The sequence below is a fragment of the Pan troglodytes genome, chromosome 10, assembly GCF_028858775.2.
Source record: "Pan troglodytes isolate AG18354 chromosome 10, NHGRI_mPanTro3-v2.0_pri, whole genome shotgun sequence".
In the NCBI taxonomy this organism is placed as follows: Eukaryota; Metazoa; Chordata; class Mammalia; order Primates; family Hominidae; genus Pan; species Pan troglodytes.
In genome coordinates, this window is record NC_072408.2 from 22,860,206 (window position 1) to 22,881,898 (window position 21,693).

Sequence of the window (21,693 nt, forward strand, 5' to 3'; positions counted from 1 at the left end):
TATTTAAAATTCTGACTCATTAAAATGAAGAATAAGGCTGGGCACAGTGGCTCACACCTGTAATTCCAGCACCTTGGGAGGCCGAGGTGGGCGGATCACGAGGTCAGGAGTTCGAGACCAGCCTGACCAACACGGTGAAACCCCGTCTCTACTAAAAATACAAAAATTAGCCGGGCGTGGTGGCGCGTGCCTGTAATCCCAGCTACTCAGGAGGCTGAGGCAGGAGAATCACTCGAACCTGGGAAGTGGTGGTTACAGTGAGTCAAGGTTGTGCCACTGCACTCCAGCCTGGGTGACAGAGCGAGACTCCATCCCCCCAAAAAACTAAAATAAAATAAATAAGTCTAGTTTCCTTTACTAAGATGCTTTCATCAAGATGGTTCTCCCATAATGCTTTAATAAATGATGAAAAACTTATAACTGCAGCATAGAATAATTCCCTACCAGGTCTGATTGCAATGGAAAGATTTAAAGCCCTGTGAAATGAGTAAGCCCCTGTTACTTAGCACTGAAAGGGAATAATCAACAGATTAAAAAGCATTGATGTAGCTAATTCTACTAAATCATTAGCTTTGCATTCTACCTACTAGCTTTTTAGTGATGGAACTTTAACTGTTACCAAAAGCGTAGTCGACTGGTATTACAGAAAGAAAACACAAGTGACCTAATCCAGAAGAATCATGCCAACCATAAAACTCAGCAGATTATTCATCACCATGGCAATAAAAGCAGGCACGGAAGCCAATTCATAGATTCCATTTTCAAACCAGGGGGGTGTCTTGTGGGTGTATGTGTGTATATAATTTATCCACTGTCCTTGCCAAGCTAATAACAATCCAAGATGAAGCTTAAAGAAACTACAGCAGTGGCCCTTTTAAGAACACTGGATCCTGACTCATGGAAGGGTAATCTGTTCCTCACTACAAAGAACCTTAGAGAATGTTACACAAACACAGCAACAATAATAAGGAACACTCTCCTGGGTGCTGAGTCATTAATAGAATTTGAAGAGTCAGGCATTGCTCCTAATACCACCATATTTATGTGAGGATAGCATATATCTTTCACATGAAAATACAAGGCCTAAAATCACAGATTTTACTATTTACATTTCAGTGAAATATTTATGCTTTGTGACTTACTTGAACACAAAACAACACTCCATTCCTGAGACTTTCAATAAGTTTAAACTGAAAATGTTTGTTGCAGAGATGCTATTTCTAGAAATATTTAAAGCACAATATATGTTAATATCAAACTTTGGTAGCAAAATATTCAAGCCAATAAAAATGGGCTAAAGGACACTGTTAAGAAAATGAAAAGACAAGCCACAGACTAGCAGAAAATATTTGTAAATCCATCTTTTTTAAAACATTTCTTGTAAGGCACTGTGCTGGCAGCAAATTCCCAGTTCTTTTGTCTGAGAAAGTCTTTACTCCTCCTTCACTTTTGAAGGATAATTTTACTGGATACTGAATTCTAAGTGATTTTTGTTTCTGTTTTCCAATACTTTACATACTTCATTCTACTCTCTTCTTGCTTACATAGTTTTTGAAGAGATGTCCAATGTAATTCTTACCCTTAATCCCCTAAAGGTAAGGTGAAGTCACCCCCCGACCTGTCAAAATCTTCCCATTGTCTTTGAATTTCTGCAATTTGAATAAGATATGCCTGTCTGTAGATTTTTTGGTGTTTGTCCTGAGCTTGGCGTCTGTCATTAATTTTGAGCTTCCAAGATTTGTGGTTTGATGTCTGTCATTAATTTTGGAAAATTCTCAGTCATTATTATTTCAAATATTTCTTTTGATCCTTTCTCTCTTTCTTCTCCTCATGGCATTCCCATTCTGCATATGTTACACCTTTTGTAATTGTCTCACAATTCTTAAATATTCTGTTTCAGTTTTTTCATTCTTCTTATGCCTTCGGTTAGGGAAGTTTCTATTGCCCTACCTCCAAGCTCACCGATTCTTTCATTAGCCCTCTCCAATCTACTGATGGCATCAAAGGAATCAAAGGCATTCTGCATTTCTGTTAGTTTTTAATTTCTTTAGTTGTGTCTCACAAATTTTGATATATTCTGTTCTCATTTTCATTTAGTCAGTGTATTTTTTATCTCCCTTGAAATTTTCTCTTTATCCTATGGATTATTTAGAAGTGTGTTGTGTTATCTTCTCAATGTTGGAGATTTACTTATCTTTCTGTTATTGATTTCTAGTTTGACTCCACTGTGTTCACAGAATGCGTGTATGATTTCAATCTGTCTAAATATGTTGAGGTACTTTTTATAAGCAGGAATACAGTTTATTTTGATATGTACAGTGCCTTCATTAATGTTTACATAGGTATGATTAACTCTCAAGGTCTGTACCTCCCCACACACCTCTTGAATAGTATCTCCCGATTAATCCTGTTTAAATACATTTTGATTTAACTATTCACAATACACTTCTAGGGATCAAGAACCTAAAATGGCTCCGTACTGGCTATCACAACACTGTAAATTCACCTGTGTAGCTTCTGAAGTCCATCGTCACCTGGAACCCTCTCCATTATATCAACTCCCATCTCTATAACTTTGGGGCATCTCAACTTTTCCTTAGTTTTGATAACCATATTGATAATTACAGTTATTTGATAAACACTTTTGTAATACACACACACACACGGAGTCATTTACCCATTCAGCTAACTTATGAAATAGGTATGATAATCATGATTTTACAACAGAAGAAATAAAAGCTCAGAGTTTGGTACTTGCCCAAGACCACATAAGTTAAGTGGCAGAGCCAGGTTTCAAATTCAGATCTTGATTACTCTAAAACTTCTGCTGTCCATCACTGGAAGAATAAAAGCATGACTTTTTCTTTAGCACTTGATTCCATCCAGTTTAATTTAACCTATGTTGGGGAGTATAAACTGTAAGCATGGAGCTAGGTACTTGAAGACAATTCTGAAAAATAAAGATTCAACAAGATACACTAGAACTAGACTATAATTGTCTGCAGGCAGCTTAAAAACGATGGGACTTTAAGATAGATAATTCTAGTTTGTAAATAAAACTATGAACTCTTTGAGGGCAGGGTCCTTCTCTTTACCCTGGCATATGACTACTCAATCTTCTCTGTATTTGCTTCCTGTTTTCCTTTTAAGAGAATTATGAACCTATTAGGACCACTATACATTGTTATCAGTATCGACTAGTTTCTAACCGCTGCTCATCTATACTTCCTTTCTTGTTGGTTCCTTAAGAGAGTCTCCCATAATAACTATGTCCTCAAATTATAATATAGCCCTTCTTTTCCTTCACTCCCCTCAGAAAATAATTGCATCTCCCATATAACTAAAAAAAAAGAGATACAAATGGCATGCCCTCCTTTACATATAAATAAGAACATCTACAATAGCACACAAGGTCTATTAGATGTTAAATACTGCTTTAAAAATAGATTCACAGATGACATTTCAAATATTCCATTTACTTATTTCAGAAATGCATCTTGTGCAAAAAGTTCAGTCAAAAATATATATCATAGTACCTTAAAGGCATATCTATATATGACATAGAAATTCATCTTTTTTAGATAGAATAATTAAAATGTCATGGGCAACTGCTATCCAGGTTTTTAGCTAGCTTAACCAAATCCTCTAAACAGAATTCCTGTAGCCTTGGAAATGTTTATTCTCTTTTCAAAGTATTTTGAAGACATATTCAGAATATAAAATTTTAATAAGCCTTCCACCATTAAAAATATTTAATTGACTTTTTTTTTTTAGATGGAGTCTCACTGTGTTGCCCAGGCTGAACTGCAATGGCACAATCTCGGCTCACTGCAACCTCAGCTTCCCAGGTTCGAGCTACTCTCCTGCCTCAGATTCCCAAAAGCTGGGATTACAGGTGCCTGCCACCACGCCTGGCTAATTTTTGTATTTTTAGTAGAAACGGGGTTTCACCATGTAGGCCAGGCTGGTCTCGAACTCCTGACTTCAGGTGATCCACCCACCTTGGCATCCCAAAGTGCTGGGATTATAGGCATGAGCCACCGCGCCTGGCCTTAATTGACTTTTAATTGGCTTTTTCACATCATGTGACTTCATGCTAAAGATTCTAAGAGCTAAAGTATTTTCTGAATAGAGAAGATTTTTTCCTAGTATTCTTGCATAAAAGTATTTCATTTTGTCTTCGTGTAAGGGTCAATAATTTCAATCATCCCCCAAACTGGCAGCAAAAAGCTGTTCAGTGTGCTGTTAGCTAACCCCTACAGCTTGCGCAGTCATATTCTGAATGAAAAACAGAAGATAAAGTGTGTGTGTGCATGTGTGTGTGTAGGCAAAAGGAAGCTGGGTGGTTAATCACTATATATATCTGTTCCTTAAAATCTGATTTCAGGATGGAATTTTTTCATTTTATCCATAAAAAGGAAACAAACTGAAAAAGTAGATTTTTTTTCTTTCTAATTGGCTACTACTTAAATAACTGCCTACTCCTGAGAGTAGGTAAGTCTAAAGTGAAACTACGCATTTCATAAAACTCTAACCCTATTCCCAGTAATGCAGCTCATTAGTGACCAATTAACCCATTTTCATAAGTCTATATTAATCTCAGCCAGAAATGTTGACATATCTCTAGGGCTGGCTGGACATTCTCATCTTAACGAAGATGAATGGTGTATCAAAGAAACTATGACTACACACAATTTGTCAAGGTGATCTACTGTATCGAGACCTTCATCAACAATGCATTCCATTTTGAGCCCATTAGTACAAAACTCCCTTTAGGTTTTCCCACATAATCATGGTGATAATGACAACAACAATGAGGAGAAGATATCAGTAATAACAATACTTACATTATTCTGTGAACTTCTTTGTGCTCCACAATGTACGAGGCATTTTATATACACCATCTCATTTAATCCTAACAATCCCAACACTACACCCCTTTTACAACTATAAAATTTAAGGCTCAGAGAGCATGCATGCCCAAAACTAAACAGTGAAGACTATGAAGCCCGGCCTATCTGCTACATCCTACACTCACTATCTACATAAAAAAGCAACTGGTAAATGTTCCTTAAAACTATTTTTCTTTAAATAGTCAATTATTTTTTGGAGAAGTCAAATAAATGACCTACTGTTTACTAAGAAACAACATTTCTTAAAGATGAAAAAGAATATGATTTGCAATAAAGAGAACACAAAAGTACTTGCCAGATTACTCATAGTTTGGAGGTTACAGTGGCCACAGGAGAATAAAACTCTTGAGCTAGCTCTGAAGATTAAAGGACATGTTGTTAATCATTGTTAAGGCTTTGAATACAGCCACCTCGGTCATTATGCAAGGAACAGAATAAGTAAGCTATGTGAGGAAAATATAACGTTTTCTTGTAGACTAAGACACAGAAATAGCAGCTGCAACATTAGACAAAAATGACCACCTAGGTAGTCATGACCACCACACTAGAATTGAACGATACCTAAATAATGGAGTACATGGAGATGATTTTACTAGCAGCTGACCAGCATTCCTCTCCCAAAACAGATACTCGAAAGAAATATAATGTATTCGTCCATTTTCACACTGCTATAAAGATACTACACAAGATTGGGTAATTTATAAAGGAAAGAGGTTTAATTGACTCACAGTTCCACGGGCTTAACAGGAAGCATAGCTGGGAGGCCTCAGGAAACTTAGAATCATGGTGGAAGGTGAAGGGGAAGCAAGCCCGTCTAACAGGTGAGAGGGGACAGTGTGTGAAGGAGGAACTGTCAAACACTTAATAAAACCATCAGATCTCATGAGAACTCACTCTCTATCGTGAGAACAGCATGGGGAAAACCATTCCCATGATCCAATCACCTCCCACCAGGTTCCTCCCTCAACACATGGGGATTCTGGGGATTATAATTTGAGATGAGATTTGGGTGAGGACACAGAGCCAATCCATATCATATTGTTCATTAAATAGTATCTTGGCACCTTTAAAAAGCCTAGATATACCTTTTGTGAGATGAAGAAAGAATAAAAGGACATGTGAAAACACCTCAGCCCAGAGATAAGAGGACCACATGTTCTTGGTGGATGGAAGAAGAATAACAACAACAGAAATAAAGGCAGGTAAAAAGAAAAACAAACAAACAGAAAAACTAATGGAGATAGAAGAAATATCCATTCCATTTTACTAAGCATCATACCACATATATCAAGGCATCCAGATGAATGATTAAAATTCTAGAGAAGGGACTAGGCTTTTCTCCACAGCAAGAAATGTAAAAACATTGAAAATAATGTAAGCTGGTTTTTAATGGAAAATACATTTTTATTTTTATTTTCTTGAAAAAGGGTCTCACTCTGTCACCCAGGCTGGAGTACAGTGATGCAATCTCAGCTCACTGCAGCCTTCACCTCCTGGACTCAAGTGATCCTCCCACCTCAGTCTCCCAAGTTAGTGAGACCCTCAGCTAATTTTTGTATTTTTTGTAGAGAAAGGGTCTCTCCATGTTGCCCAGACTAGTCTCAAACTCCTGAGCTCAAGTAATCCTCCCATCTCAGCCTCCCCAAAGTTCTGGGATTACAGGACTGAGTCATCATGCCTGGCCAGAAAATTCATTTTTAATAACCTATAGATTAACAATTCCTTCAAAAATTTTCAAGTGATGTGTAGTTCTAAAAATGTCAATGCTTTCAAGACCATATAATCAGTTTAGTTTTGTTTTCTCTCCTCTTCAGCTGCTTCCTCCTCTTCCTTTTCTTCTATTTGTTTGCCAGTTTATTCAGAAACAACATATAAGATGGCCCTGTTTTACTACTGTTCCAGGGGCATTAGGCTACAATAACATTCAAAAGTTTCATGCTTAAAAAGATTCTCTGTGGTTGGGCACGGTGGCTCACGCCTGTAATCCCAGCACTTTGGGAGGCTGAGGCGGGTGGATCACGAGGTCAGGAGATCGAGACCATCCTGGCTAACACGGTGAAACCCCGTCTCTACTAAAAATACAAAAAATTAGCCGGGCATGGTGGTGGGCGCCTGTGGTCCCAGCTACTCGGGAGGCTGAGGCAGGAGAATGGCGTGAACCTGGGAGGCGGACCTTGCAGTGAGCCGAGATCGCGCCACTGCACTCCAGCCTGGGCGACAGAGCGAGACTCCTTACAGAGCGAGACTCTGTCTCAAAAACAAACAAACAAACAAACAAACAAACAAACAAACAAAAACCAAAAAAGATTCTCTGCACGTAACTTTGTTAATTCCCATTTAACTCACTGTGACACTTCACGATATTAATACTTCTACCTTACATTGTTCATAATAAAATACTTTCATATCGATGATCTCAATTGATTCTTATAACATGTAAGCTGGAAGGTAAGCAGGGCCAACTGCCATATCATTCCCATTTTAAAAATAAGCAAACTGACACAAAGATGTCAAGGAACTAGGGTCACAACACTGAAGGGCATCTGTAGCACAGCCCAGGTGTTGACAGGGAGCTCCGAATGCCTAGCCTGGAACCCTCACCACGACTTCACACTAACAGCATTTCATGGATAACTGTAGTATTCCCAAGTACATGCAAATGACAAAGTTTCCAAAGAAACAGTAGACTGATTTAAATATACTAATTTTTCTACAAATGAACTCACCTCAGAAATGAAAATAAGCTCCAATTCTTACGTTTCTACTTTAGTCCAATGAAGGCTAAGTTAAAGGTGTTCTGCATGTAACAAAATGATAAAAGAAAAATATTCATTTTGAAGCACAATATGCAAACCATAGTTGCTTTTGCTTAAGAAACATATTTCATTCTTTCCTATACTTTTTTGCTCCCTCTTTTTTATCAAGATTCAAAATTATATAGATGGAAAAAATGAAGAGGAAAGAGACCATGAAGGATCAAATATTGTCTTATGGCGCATCCCACGTTAATGCTACTTGACTTAATCCTTACAGTAACCCTAGGAAGTACTGGAAAAGCTAACATTCTAAGATTAAAACTATGATTTGAATTCATGTCTAATCCTAAATGCCTCAAAGCTACTTAATTTTGAATCTTTTTAATATTTTTCTAGCGTTTTATAAACTGTAAGTAAAATAGGCACATTTAAGTACTTCTATGTAGATGTGCACGTATATTGCGCTCAAAGCCTACAAATAAACATAGTAATCAGGTTATTTAAATTGTAGACCTTTTAAAAGTGCATGTTATTAAATGCAACCTATATCTGTGTAACTTACTGTTGTAAAATATATGTTGAATATGTATCTATCAATTAAATATTTAAACAATCCATAATTGGGAATATTTTTAAAAACTTATATAGAAAAAAATGCCAATAATAGGACAAAGACAAAGAGTTTGTGTTTTTTTGTGTTTTGTGACAGGGTCTTGCTCTATTGCCCAGGCTGAAGTACAGTGTCATTATCATAGCTCACTGCAGCCTCAACCTCCTGGGCTCAAGCAATCCTTCCACCTTGGCCTCCCAAGTAGCTAGGACTACAGGTGCGTACCACCACACCCCGCTAATTTTTAAATTCTTTTGTAGAGATAAGGTCTCACTATGTTGCCCAGGCTAGTCTCAAACTCCTGAGCTCAAGCAATCCTCCTGCCTCAGCCTGCTAAAGTGCTGGAATTACAATCATGAGCCACTGTGCCGGGCCGAGTTTGTGTTTTAAACCAAAAACTACCCTAGTACCATGTCACTTTAATGAACTGTAATAATTAACAATATTAACTTTTTTATAACATGAGTCTAGCACCAAGGAAAATGGACTTTGGAGTAAAGGAGATCTGGATTTGAATTCCAACGCCATAAGTTAACACTACGGAAATACTGAAGAGAATTTCATTCTTCTGTACAGAGGTTAATATAATAAAAAATCACTTGCCTGGAGGCCACACATATATGACAACCTCAGCAATGTCATAAAGTAAGTGTAAAACCTATATGGCTGGCTAAATAGATGTGACACCCTCTATGTGCTGAACTTCTGCATTTTACTCACAGAAGATGCCCTCAAGCTTGGTTAAGATCTTATTAATAAATCTTTCTTTTTCTATAGGTTCTAATGAAGTTAGTAAGCAAATCAATCCGCATCAGGTTAGAAGCATTAAATTTGAATTTAGGAAGCTAGGGTTGCTAGATGTGGCAGAAAGAACAGAAGAAAGAAATTGATGTATTATGATAATAAGAGAAAAATAATACATAAGATGCAAAGAAAAAATGCATAAGGCATCCTGAGAGTATGTGATATAGAACCATACAACCAAGCATATATCAATACCCTCCATGGAGACACTATATTACAGCCCCAATAAACAGTACGCATGATGATGAATTTACATTATGCTTATGAAGGATGGGATGTGCTCAATGCTTATAAGAAAAATTATCCTAAATACTTAAAAAAATAAAATCTTAATATTTAAAGTAACACACTTTAATTCATGTAGCTAGACAGCTAGGAAACTCAGTTGTTTTTGAATTTGAAAAGCACACTATTAGGTAAACCTGATAAATGAGATGTTTAACAGAACAACTATTAGGGGCTCAGGCCTCATACCTAGTACCAGACAGTGTACTAAACACAATAGTGTAGGTCTCTTCTTTCAAAAAGCTCACAGCTCAATAGAAAATACCACCATAAATATCAATAAATTGTAATACTATTTGGTACTGTAATAGAGGTTAAACAAAAGACATATAATGTTTAATTTTCTCCTTTTATGACATTACCAGCTACTGAAGTTCAAAGCCTAGACACTTTAGTTCAGAAAGGGTTGCAAAGCGTGACTTTAAGAAGGCTGAAACAAACAAAATAGTTTAGAAAAAATATACCAAAGGGAAGACTCTGTAACATAGATTAAAAATAAGCATCAGAAGTTCCATCCCTCCTCCTTTCTACAAAGAAAAATAATGACGACAACAACAACAACTAACATCTACTGAGAGCTTACTATGTTCCAGGCTCTGCTCTAAGTGCCTAATGTATATGAACTCATTTAATCCTCACAATGACCCTATGAGGGAAGTTCTATTATTATCCTAAATTAACAGATGATAAAATTGAGGCATGAAGACATTAAATTATTTGCCCAAAGTGACACTGGTAAGTGAAGAACTAAAATTGAAAACAGAAAGTCCGGCTTCAGAGCCCATGATGCTAACTATTATATACCCAAATATTAAAAACTTAATGATGCTACTGTGTTGTAGAAGATATAGTTCTAAAAGCATATCCTAGTGACTTTTTTTTAAAGATTATTAAAACTGTTTCAACAGTCCCGCGACACCAATTATTTTCCATTTTTGCTCATTTACCAATACATGTTTATGATTTGGATCTATCTGCTCTATATTCCTCAGGTGCTTTTTGTAAGTACATGAAAAACTTCCCTATGACTCCTGCCATTAAAAACTCAGAAACTAAGAAAGAGTAGCATTTTTCCACTTTTTATACAAACTTTAAAATTAGCTAAACAAATAGTAAATGAGGGGAATTTGCTCTTCACAGAAATATTATTTATTTTAATTTTGTATATAAACTACCGAAATAGATATATTCCCTAGTGTTATTTTTGGTAGATAGTGTTTAATACATAGTAGCTAATATTTTAATTGTGAATATCTAACTATTATTCTAATTAATATCACTTTTATTCTAACTAATATTAGACTCATTTCTCAACTGCCAGCTATATTTCCCATAGATGTAAATGATCATTTAGAAACACACCCACCCTGAGTGGCTAAGAAAACCTTTTGCACATTGCAGCTATAGGTAGTCTTCACATAATTAACAAGATTTTGCCTATAACTCCTATTCACCTAAGTTGTGAAGATAAAGGATAAATAATATTGTTAGGAAAATTTAAAGATGGGCTTCTGTCACTTAAATACCCAAAGTTAAGTTACATTTTCAATATGTTTGGTGTTTGAAGGATCAATCTATACTAAAAATATCAAAATAATTCATTGAACTTACTGAAGGTCCTTCTATAATAAGAACATTCTTAGCCCTGAAGATAAAATATTAACAAAGAACAACTTCCTTCCAACTCACTTTATGCCCTAGGGCATTCTGCATTATTATGCCCTAGGGCATTTTAAGTACCTTAAAGCACTTGTGTTGTATTTAATATCAGTCATTTGTTTGCATATTTGTCTCATAGTTGGAATATAAACTACAAAAGGACACAGGCCAACTTGCTTTTTTTTGTAATACCAGCAGCTACAAAGTCCTGGCAATAGCAGGTGCTTAATAAATGTTTGTTGAATCCACATACAAGCATACACCTTCACTCCAAGGACCTCAGATTAAATCATTAAGCATGCCACGTTAAACAGTCCATGGTGGAGCTAAATCTACCAAACCTGAAACACGACTCTCAAGAGACTTTCATTTGGTCTTATTCTGACCCCTTAGTCCATGCAGGCATGTCTATGCAGATTGCTCTAATATAGCACAGACTACATCCCTGGGTTACTCTTCTAAGCCTAGATCCTTTAATCTATAATAATAGCTAATACTCACTGATAGCACTCTATGTACCAGGTACAACACAAAACACATCATATACCTTAGTTCATGTGATCTTTACAATAACCTGAGAATAGTATTACTCCCATTTTACGGGTGAAGATGCTGAGGCCTTAAAGAGGTTACGAAAAATGTTTAAAGTCCCAAGATCATAGGGCAGAGGCAAGATTTGAGCCACATCTGTCAGACAGTACAGTCCACATTCTCCACCACTGACATTCCTAAACAGAAGGTGTGATGATTAATTTTGGGTGCCAACTTCACTAAATTAAGGAATACCTAGATAGCTGGTAAAACATTACTTCTGGGTGTATCTGTGACGGTGTTTCTGGGAGAGATTGGCGTGTGAGTTGGTGGCCTGGTGAGGAGGATCTGCTGCCCTGAATGTGGATGGGCACCCATCTAATCGACTGGGGGACCAGATGGAACAAAAAGGTGGAGGAAGGGTGAATTTCTTCCCACTCTTCCATAGTCAGGACACCCTTCTTCTCCCGACCTTGGATGTTAGAACTCCAGGGTCTCTGGTTTTTGGACCCTGAGACTCACACCTGCAGCTCCTCAGGCTCTTGGGCCCTCAGCTTCCCTGGTTCACCATCAACTTCCCTGGTTCTCCAGCTTGCAGATGGCCTATCGTGGGACTTCTCAGCCTCCACAATTGTGTTAGCCAGTTCCCCTAATAAGCCCCTTATCATCCATCCATCCATCCACCCATCCATCCATAAATAGATATCCTATTATTTCTGTCTCTGGAGAACTCTGACTAGTACAGAAGGCTACTAGTAAACAAAGCTTTTCAAAGAAGCCTCTAAAGGTCCCTTGAGGTCACTTTAGATAGTTTTTAATGAGCTTTTAAAAAGCAATGTTTGTTTCCTTGTGGGAGTCTACCATTTTCAACTCTTACATTCTCTGACACACAGGGACTCAGGAATACAGAGAATACTAACCAAAAGAAGCTACTCCGAGGTGACGGCAAAGTTAAGGATAAAAAGCATGCTCAAAGAAAAAATCGGAGCAGACTAGAAATCTTGTGAGCAAAACACTAGAAAAAAAAATCAAACTCCTAGATGCACAATCTTATTGCATAAAGGACCAAATCTCTATTAATAACTAAAATCTTTATAGGGCTTAAAAACTCTAGAGCACTTACAAGCATACACACTAAGTTCACTAAATGGGAAATTCCTAGGCTGGGAGTGGTGGCTCACGCCTGTAATCCCAGCACTTTGGGAGGCTGAGGCTGGCAGATCATGAGGTCAGGAGTTGGAGACCAGCCTGGCCAACATGGTGAAACCCCGTCTCTACTAAAAATACAAAAATTAGCCAGGCGTGGTGGTGCATGCCTGTAATCCCAGCTACTCGGGAGGCCAAGGCAGGAGAACTGCTCGAACCCAGAAGGCGTAGGTTGCGGTGAACCGAGATCATGCCACTACACTCCAGCCTGGGCTACAGAGCAAGACTCCATCTAGAAAAAATAAAAAATAATAAAAATAAATAAATAAATAAATAGGAAGTTCCTGAGGCAAAAAGCTGCTGCTAGAACATATGTGTCATATAGATTTAATGCTAAAATTTACATGAGAGCCAGTACAGGCTAAAGAATAAGACAGTCTCTCCCAAGTTTAAATTTCAGCTCTGCCAATTAATACATGACTTCAGGAAAGGTACTTATCAACTACTCTGAGCCTCAGTCTCCAGTATGCAAAATAGAAACAATAATACCTCCCTGTAGCGAAATTAAGAGAAATGTGGCTAATGCATCATGTCCACAACCATTAAGTTGAGTACATCTATGTGGATTGGTAATGATAGAAAAAAGGTCAATTTCTTTTTTAAAAAATGGTGCTTTTAGTGACCTGTATGTTCCAAAGCAGCAGCAGCCAAGAAACTGACCAATAATGGAGAGTTGTCCTAAAGCCCAAATTCCTAGGCAGAATTGGACTGCCCACAAAGAAGACCCTACCCAGAGAGAGGGGTATATCTAAAAAATGCTCTTCACCAAGGTGGGCTTCATGGGCAGGCAGCCAGTACAGCTGCATAGAGTCGTGGGCTCAAAAGGTCCAGGACCTTTTTCTGTGGTAATTATCTTTAAATTCTTAATAACTGTATCTTTGAATTTGCATTTTGTATATAAAGTCCAATGGGGTAACAGAGCTTGGCTTAGCACTGTGGCTCATGTGCAGTCCTGCCTCCAGCCACCCCCCTCCACTAGGGACAGAAACTGGGTTGCAGAGAGGAAATGGCCATCCCCATCCTGAGCCAGCAGTGAGATGCCACTTTAGGTGGGTGACTCAGTGGGGTCCTCTTGCCCACCCCCAATTCAGGTACCAAGCGAATCCTGGCAGGATCATTTGTAGGTTGACCATCTGCAGTTTGGGGTAGAAGGGGAAAGTGACTTTCCTAGCTGGAACCCCCACATTTCATTTTGTTCTTGGCCCTGCAATTTATCGAGCCTGCCCCTGTCCCTGACTTTGTGAGGGCAACAAAAATACTACCAAGAGGAGAGAGGTGATTGGTTAGCACATATCATCTTTTAAAGTGTAAAGTCCATTGGGAAACTATTAGCTACTCCAGCTTAGATTAATCAAACTGTTGCCTTTGCAACATCACATTGAGATCAGTAACATTAAGTCTTTTTTTTTTTTAAGTTCTAGGGTACATGTGCACAACGTGCAGGTTTGTTACATATGTATACATGTGCCATGTTGGTGTGCTGCACCTGTTAACTTGTCATTTACATTAGGTATATCTCCTAATGCTATCCCTCGCCCCTTCCCCCAACCCTACGACAGGCCCCAGTGTGTGATGTTCCCCATCCTGTGTCCAAGTGTTCTCACTGTTCAGTTCCCACCTATGAGTGAGAACATGCAGTGTTTGGTTTTCTGTCCTTGTGATAGTTTGCTCAGAATTATGGTTTCCAGTTTCATCCATGTCCCTACAAAGCACATGAACTCATCCTTTTTTATGGCAGCATAGTATTCCATGGTGTATATGTGCCACATTTTCTTAATCCAGTCTATCATTGAAGGACATTTGGGTTGGTTCCAACTCTTTGCTATTGTGAATAGTGCCGCTATAAACATATGTGTGCATGTGTCTTTATAGCAGCATGATTTATAATACTTTGGGTATATACCCAGTAATGGGATGGCTGGGTCAAATGGTATTTCTAGTTCTAGATCCTTGAGGAATTGCCACACTGTCTTCCACAATTGTTGAACTAGTTTACGGTCCCACCAACAGTGTAAAAGCATTCCTGTTTCTCCACATCCTCTCCAGCACCTGTTGTTTCCTGACTTTTTAATGATTGCCATTCTAACTGCTGTGAGATGGTATCTCACTGTGGTTTTAATTTGCATTTCAACAAAAAAAGAGAATTTTAGACCAATATCCCTAATGAACATCAATGCAAAAATCCTCAATAAAATATTAGCAAACCGAATCCAGCAGCACATCAAAAAGCTTATCCACCACAATCAAGTTGGCTTCATCCCTGGGATGCAAGGCTGGTTCAACATACACAAATCAATAAATGTAATCCAGCATATAAACAGAACCAAAGACAAAAACCACATGATTATCTCAATAGATGCAGAAAAGGCCTTTGACAAAATTCAACAGCCCTTCATGCTAAAAACTCTCAATTAACTAGGTATTGATGGGATGTATCTCAAAATAAGAGCTATTTATGACAAACATACAGCCAATAATACCATATTGAATGGGCAAAAACTGGAAGCATTCCCTTTGAAAACTGGCACAAGACAGGGATGCCCTCTCTCACCACTCCTATTCAGCATAGTGTTGAAAGTTCTGGCCAGGGCAATGAGGCACGAGAAAGAAATAAAAGGTATTCAACTAGGAAAACAGGAAGTCAAATTGTCCCTGTTTGCAGATGACATGATTGTATATCTAGAAAACCCCATCGTCTCAGCCCAAAATCTCCTTAAGCTGATAAGCAACTTCAGCGAAGTCTCAGGATACAAAATCAATGTGCAAAAATCACAAGCATTCCTATACACCAATAACAGACAAACAGAGAGTCAAATCATGAGTGAACTCCCATTCACAATTGCTTCAAAGAGAATAAAATACCTAGGAATCCAATTTACAAGGGATGTGAAGGACCTCTTCAAGGAGAACTACAAACCACTACTCAACGAAATAAAAGAGGACACAAACAAATGGAAGAACATTCCATGCTCATGGATAGGAAGAATCAATATCGTGAAAATGGCCATACTGCCCAAGGTAATTTATAGATTCAATGCCATCCCCATCAAACTACCAATGACTTTCTTCACAGAATTGGAAAAAACTATTTTAAAGTTCATATGGAACCAATAAAGAGCCCGCATTGCCAAGACAATCCTAAGCCAAAAGAACAAAGCTGGAGGCTCACGCTACCTGACTTCAAACTATACTACAAGGCTACAATAATCAAAACAGCATGGTACTGGTACCAAAACAGAGATATAGACCAACGGAACAGAATAGAGCCCTGAGAAATAATACCACATATCTACAACCATCTGATCTTTGACAAACCTGACAAAAACAAGAAATGGGGAAAGGATTCCCTATTTAATAAATGGTGCTGGGAAAACTGGCTAGCCATATGGAGAAAGCTGAAACTGGATCCCTTCCTTACACCTTATACAAAATTAATTCAAGATGGATTAAAGACTTACATGTTAGACCTAAAACCATAAAAACCCTAGAAGAAACCCTAGGCAATACCATTCAGGCCATAGGCATGGGCAAGGACTTCATGACTAAAAGACCAAAAGTAATGGCAACAAAAGCCAAAATTGACAAATGGGATCTAATTAAACTAAAGAGCTTCTGCACAGCAAAAGAAACTACCATCAGAGTCAACAGGCAACCTACAGTATGGGAGAAAATTTTTACAATCTACCCATCTGACAAAGGGCGAATATCCAGAATCTACAAAGAACTTAAACAAATTTACAAGAAAAAATCAAACAACCCCATCAAAAAGTGGGCAAAGGATATGAACAGACGCTTCTCAAAAGAAGACATTTATGCAGCCAACAGACACATGAAAAAATGCCCATCATCACTGGCCATCAGAGAGATCAGCAACATTAAGTCTTAACGACTAAGGAAAAAGAAACTTTCTTCTAGAGTGGAGCTCAACAAGCATGGAAATAGCACTTTGTTAAAAGAGCTGGTCTCTTCCTTCCTCTTTCACCCTATGAGATACCATGTGATAGCGTCTTCCTCTGCCCCTTCCTTATTTAATTGGTCCTTCAAAGAAATTTATTAAATGCAGACACTGTTCTAGATCCAAGTATACAAGGATGAACTATAGTGAGTGAAACTGATCAGTAAGAATAACAATACCTAATATTTGAGCACTTCCAGCTAATATTTGCTGCCTAAAGCACCATTGAGAAGGATTCTCATGACTCTTTCAAGATTCCAGGCTCTTTTTTAAGTGTTTTACATATTTAATAATTTGATTCTTACAACAAGCCCATGAAGGTAAGTTGTAATACTGTCCTATTTCAAGAGATAAGAAAATTGAAACATGTAGAATTTGAGTAACTTGCAAATTCATACAGGTACTAAGTGGTAAAGGCTGGTTTCAAACTTAAGTAATTATAACACAGTATGATAAATGCTGAAACAAAGGTTATGGGAATAGTACAAACAAGAATTTAATTAAACCAAGTAGTTATGGATAACGTTAACAAATACTTTTAAAAGTCTTTTGTGAACTAGCCTAAAAACTTAACTGTCCATTATTACTATTTTATTATTATTATTATTATTATTTTGAGACAGACTCTCGCTCTGTCACCAGGCTAGAGTGCAGTGGCGCGATCTCGGCTCACCTCCCAGGTTCAAGTGATTCTCCTGCCTCAGCCTCCCAAGTAGCTGGGATTACTGGCATGTGCCACCACGCCCAGCTAATTTTTGTATTTTTAGTAGAGATGGGTTTTACCACGTTGGACAGGATGGTCTCGATCTCCTGACCTCGTGATCCACCCACCTCGGCCTCCCAAAGTGCTGGGATTATAGGCGTGAGCCACCATGCCTGGCCAATTGTCCATTATTTTTAACATTATTTGTAAAGAAAAACTCTACCTGTTTCAAAGAAATGAGTATAAAAGAACACTTTACAACCTAACTGCTTATTACAGACTAAGTTCAGTAGATTTTAGTTTCCTCACCTGAAAAACAAAAGAACTAGAGTAGATCAGGATAGCAAGTACATGACGTTTGTGCAGGCCCTCCCCGTTCCCATAAAAAACATCAATAATTTATCATTACACTCTTTAATGCCAAGCTGAATCCAAAGATGTGGGAATTCTCAACATTGCTGTAAACAGCCACTACTAAATTATAAAGTCAGCATAGAAATGGAAACCAGGTATTATCCCTGAATTAGACAGTCTCTACAGTCCCCATCTGACTCCAAAAATCTATGACTATGTATCCAAAAAAAAAAAAAATTCTTTAAACCACAGAAAAAGAAATCACTTTTATTTTGTCAGGTGAGTGTAGCAATCATTGCTAGCAAAATATAGACCTCTCATTGTTCACTTTCAAATCCTTGGAAATACACAAAGAGAAATTAAAGACACTGCCCCATCTTTAAAATTTTCATAGACTATCTAGATAATAGCTCAAGTTCTCTGCCTTTTAGTAGAAACATCAAGAGCTATTATATGTGGTTTCCCAGTACATGTAAGTTTAAAACAACAAAGGATGAATGACCAGGGCAAATACGTTGTCCAAATGAAACTAGTTAACATTATTAAACTGAATTACTATCATGACAATAAATGCGATCATGCCATAAAATCTCACAAAGCCTTATGAGGGTTGAAGAGTTACACCATTTTCCTTAACACACAGCTTTTACATGGGATTGCACATTCTATGAACACCTTTATAGGAGAAAAAGAAGCATCATACGATTATATCATCAGGCCAGTATTGGTCTTTTTGAGGTGAGTATGCCTATACCAGTTTATTAAACAAATGTTTCAGTCAGTGATGCATCTAATAGATAACTAATTTTTCCTTGAAGCGGGAGTCAGGGGGAGACTTCCTAGAACTCAACTGCCCTCAGTAGCAATGTGTGAAAGGATTATATTGCATGCTAACCAGCTAGTCAATCCTCTTTAGCTGCTAAATATAATTTAACACCAAGAATATCAGCCCCATATTGCTATCTGCCTAATCAAACATTTCTGCTTGATTTCTAATTTGTTCAAAATTGAACCTGATCTTTCCCACCATAAGCTTACTCTTCAATTTTTCTCACTGATTTTAATGGCACTTCCTTTCTCCTCATCACTCTAGCCATTGATGACTCCATCATCACATGTCTGGATAATCAAAATGAGCTTAACTGGTCTTCCAATTTTAAATAACTTCCCCCTTCTAATCAATCTTCTTTTTCTAAGACTGTAAGAATTTATTCAAAAAGCACTGCTTTTATTTTGCTTTCCTCTCTCCCAGAACCAACAATGGCAACACATGAGATCATATAACAGAAGAAACATTAACTTATTAATCAAGAAGCTTGGGTTCCAGCCCCAGTTCCTCTACTCAGTAATTTGAGCAACTCAATTTGGTTTCCTTACCTGAAAAGCAAGTCCTGGATTAGAATAGCTCTGGAATCCCTTCTATTGAACAACAACAAATCTCTTATCCTGGAATTCATGGCCCACCATAATTTAGCTAATCAAACTCATCTACAAGCATCCCCCTAAGCATATACTCCTACTGTCCACTACTGTTTGCATGCTCCTGAATTATGTTAGTTACCATAGTGCCCTACTAACTAGTTCTTCTTATAAAATGAACTCACCCTCCTTTCTTACCAAAACTATTCTAAAACAGAAGGGTTAACAAGGGACTCCTTTCTTCTTTGTCTTTTTCTGATATTTTTAAATCCTCAACAGTCAATACATATTTTGTACGCAGGAAGTGTTCAGAGAAAATAAACAAACTTTTCAAACCAGAACTACAAAGTAAAATTATCTCAATGCATGAAGCCAACCTAGTAACCCTCAATAATATATCCTATTTTTCTTGCTAGAGATTATTTGCTGTACACATTTGGATATTCACTTTAAAACTTAACCTGTATAAACTGTGGCTCTAATGTAAAGACTCAATAGTTAATAAACTGATTTTATTTTGGTTCTTTTAAGTGCATGGTCTAATTTATTAATGGTAAGCTGAAGTGGATACTATATATAGCTAATATGGTTATCAGAAAGTGCTTAATCTTAGTACATTAACAAACTTACTCCATTTCCTAGAAACCCAATCTGTTTTTCAAACCAAAATGCACTATTTTAGGAGCAGCTGGTTAGTTCCAGTACTACCAATTCAGTAATCTTATAAGTTAAATTATTTTTGTGAACTGATCAGAGAACCCCCAGTTACCATCTACAACACTGCATTAGTAAGAAAGTGGCAAATGATCAAAAAAGTAACTTGGGGGGAGCCCAAAACATATTTTCCTTTCCCTCAGCCATCATTCAGCTTACAGAAAGAAGAAATGAATGATCCAGAGATATTATCCTATTCTCCAGAATCTTCAGTGACTTGATTTCAATATAAAACAGGACAAATACTCCAATTTAAGAAAAAAATAGCCAGGCGCAGTGGCTCACGCCTGTAATCCCAGCACTTTGGGAGGCCGAGGTGGGCGGATCACGAGGTCAGGAGATCGAGACCATCCTGGCTAACATGGTGAAACCCCGTCTCTACTAAAAATACAAAGAATTAGCCGGACGTGGTGGCAGGCACCTGTAGTCCCAGCTACTCGGGAGTCTGAGGCAGGAGAATCGCTTGAACCTGGGAGGCGGAGATTGCAGTGAGCCGAGATCACACCACTGCACTCCAGCCTTGGCAACAGAGCAAGACTCCATCTCAAAATCAAAAACAAAAACAAAACAAAAAAAAGTAATGCCTCATGCATGCAAAAAAGGCAGAGAATGTGCTATCAAAAGGTCTGTGCCAAGCCCCACAACTTAATAACCCACAGTCAAATCTCAGAGCCTCTTATCCTCAGATTCCTTAACAGCAAAATGGGAAATAATCATAATACCAGCCTTGTCTACTGCATAAGATCACTGAGAAGCAAATGATATAATAATGTAAAATGTTTTGAAAACTTCGAAATTCTTCACAAATATCAATTAAAATATTATGAAGTAATATTCTTAAGTCAAATGCTCACCAATTTTAAGTATTCATCTATTACCAAATAAATTCACCTAGTAGGAAAACTAAAGTGATGAGGATTAGAAAGGAAAGAATTATCCTCAATAATATCAATTTTCTAAGTCTGGGTTTTTACACATCTTGTTTTTTTTTAAAGTAGGACACACAAAACTCTACAGAAACAATTTCAGTGAATTAAGTGTCTGAACACCTACACCTTTTCTTAAAGATCTCCAGGGAGAGAAATTCCACAGCTCCCTTGGTATTTTTCACTCTGGATCTGAACAACTCAAATAAAGTATAAACACGTAGCTTTCATTCCTTTCATCTGATATAAAGAAAAGAAAATATGCCCAGTTAGTTTAAAATGGAATAACTCTAGATAGAAAATTCTATTCTGCAACAAGTTTTATGTCAGGTAAAGACAGAATATCCAATGTATAACAGATCTAAGCTTTTTCTCTTTTATTCACATATCCTCCTGAAAGGGCGAAAACATCCATTGCCTAGCCCCTCCTCACCAAAAAAAGCCTATCTGGTTTCCTAATTTTCATAATGGAATGCTAACTTTGACACTTGCTAATCCAGAATATAAAACGTATAGTCTTCTCTTCCTTCCATACCATAGAACATCAGCACTTTATGTACTTGTCAAATGTTAATGTTAAACTCCAGCAAAAGCAAATACTGAGACAACTGATGCTAGAGAGAACTTAAGGCCCTTTTTACTATTTTTGTCAAGATCCATCCTAGTGTTCTTTTGGAAGAGCTAAATGTAATACTGTTGAACTATATTACCTTAATTTGTCATAAAATGTATTGATTACCTGACTATTTAAGATTACGCCTTAGGCTCTCACTAAGGGCCAATATAGGAAACAAGTAATTAAAAAAAAATTTATTCTGGTTTCCAACACTGTCCAATAGGTTTTTCAATATATCTTTT

At 37.5% G+C, this 21,693-nt stretch overlaps 1 protein-coding gene across 2 annotated transcripts in view; it reads right to left on the bottom strand.

Annotated features, from left to right (window-relative positions):
• The window catches only part of EPS8 (EGFR pathway substrate 8, signaling adaptor), a 170,816-nt gene that overhangs the window by 108,851 nt on the left and 40,272 nt on the right, over positions 1 to 21,693 (bottom strand). Inside the window, exon 1 of one of the 2 annotated variants that reach the window (XM_054664109.2) lies at positions 5,209 to 5,310. The exons of the other annotated variant lie outside the window; for it this stretch is intronic. Within the exon in view, the coding sequence (XP_054520084.1) occupies positions 5,209 to 5,220 (12 nt within the window). The 5' untranslated portion in view covers positions 5,221 to 5,310. Of the gene's footprint in view, positions 1 to 5,208; positions 5,311 to 21,693 lie in introns of those variants that run through there. 2 annotated transcript variants of the gene reach the window in all.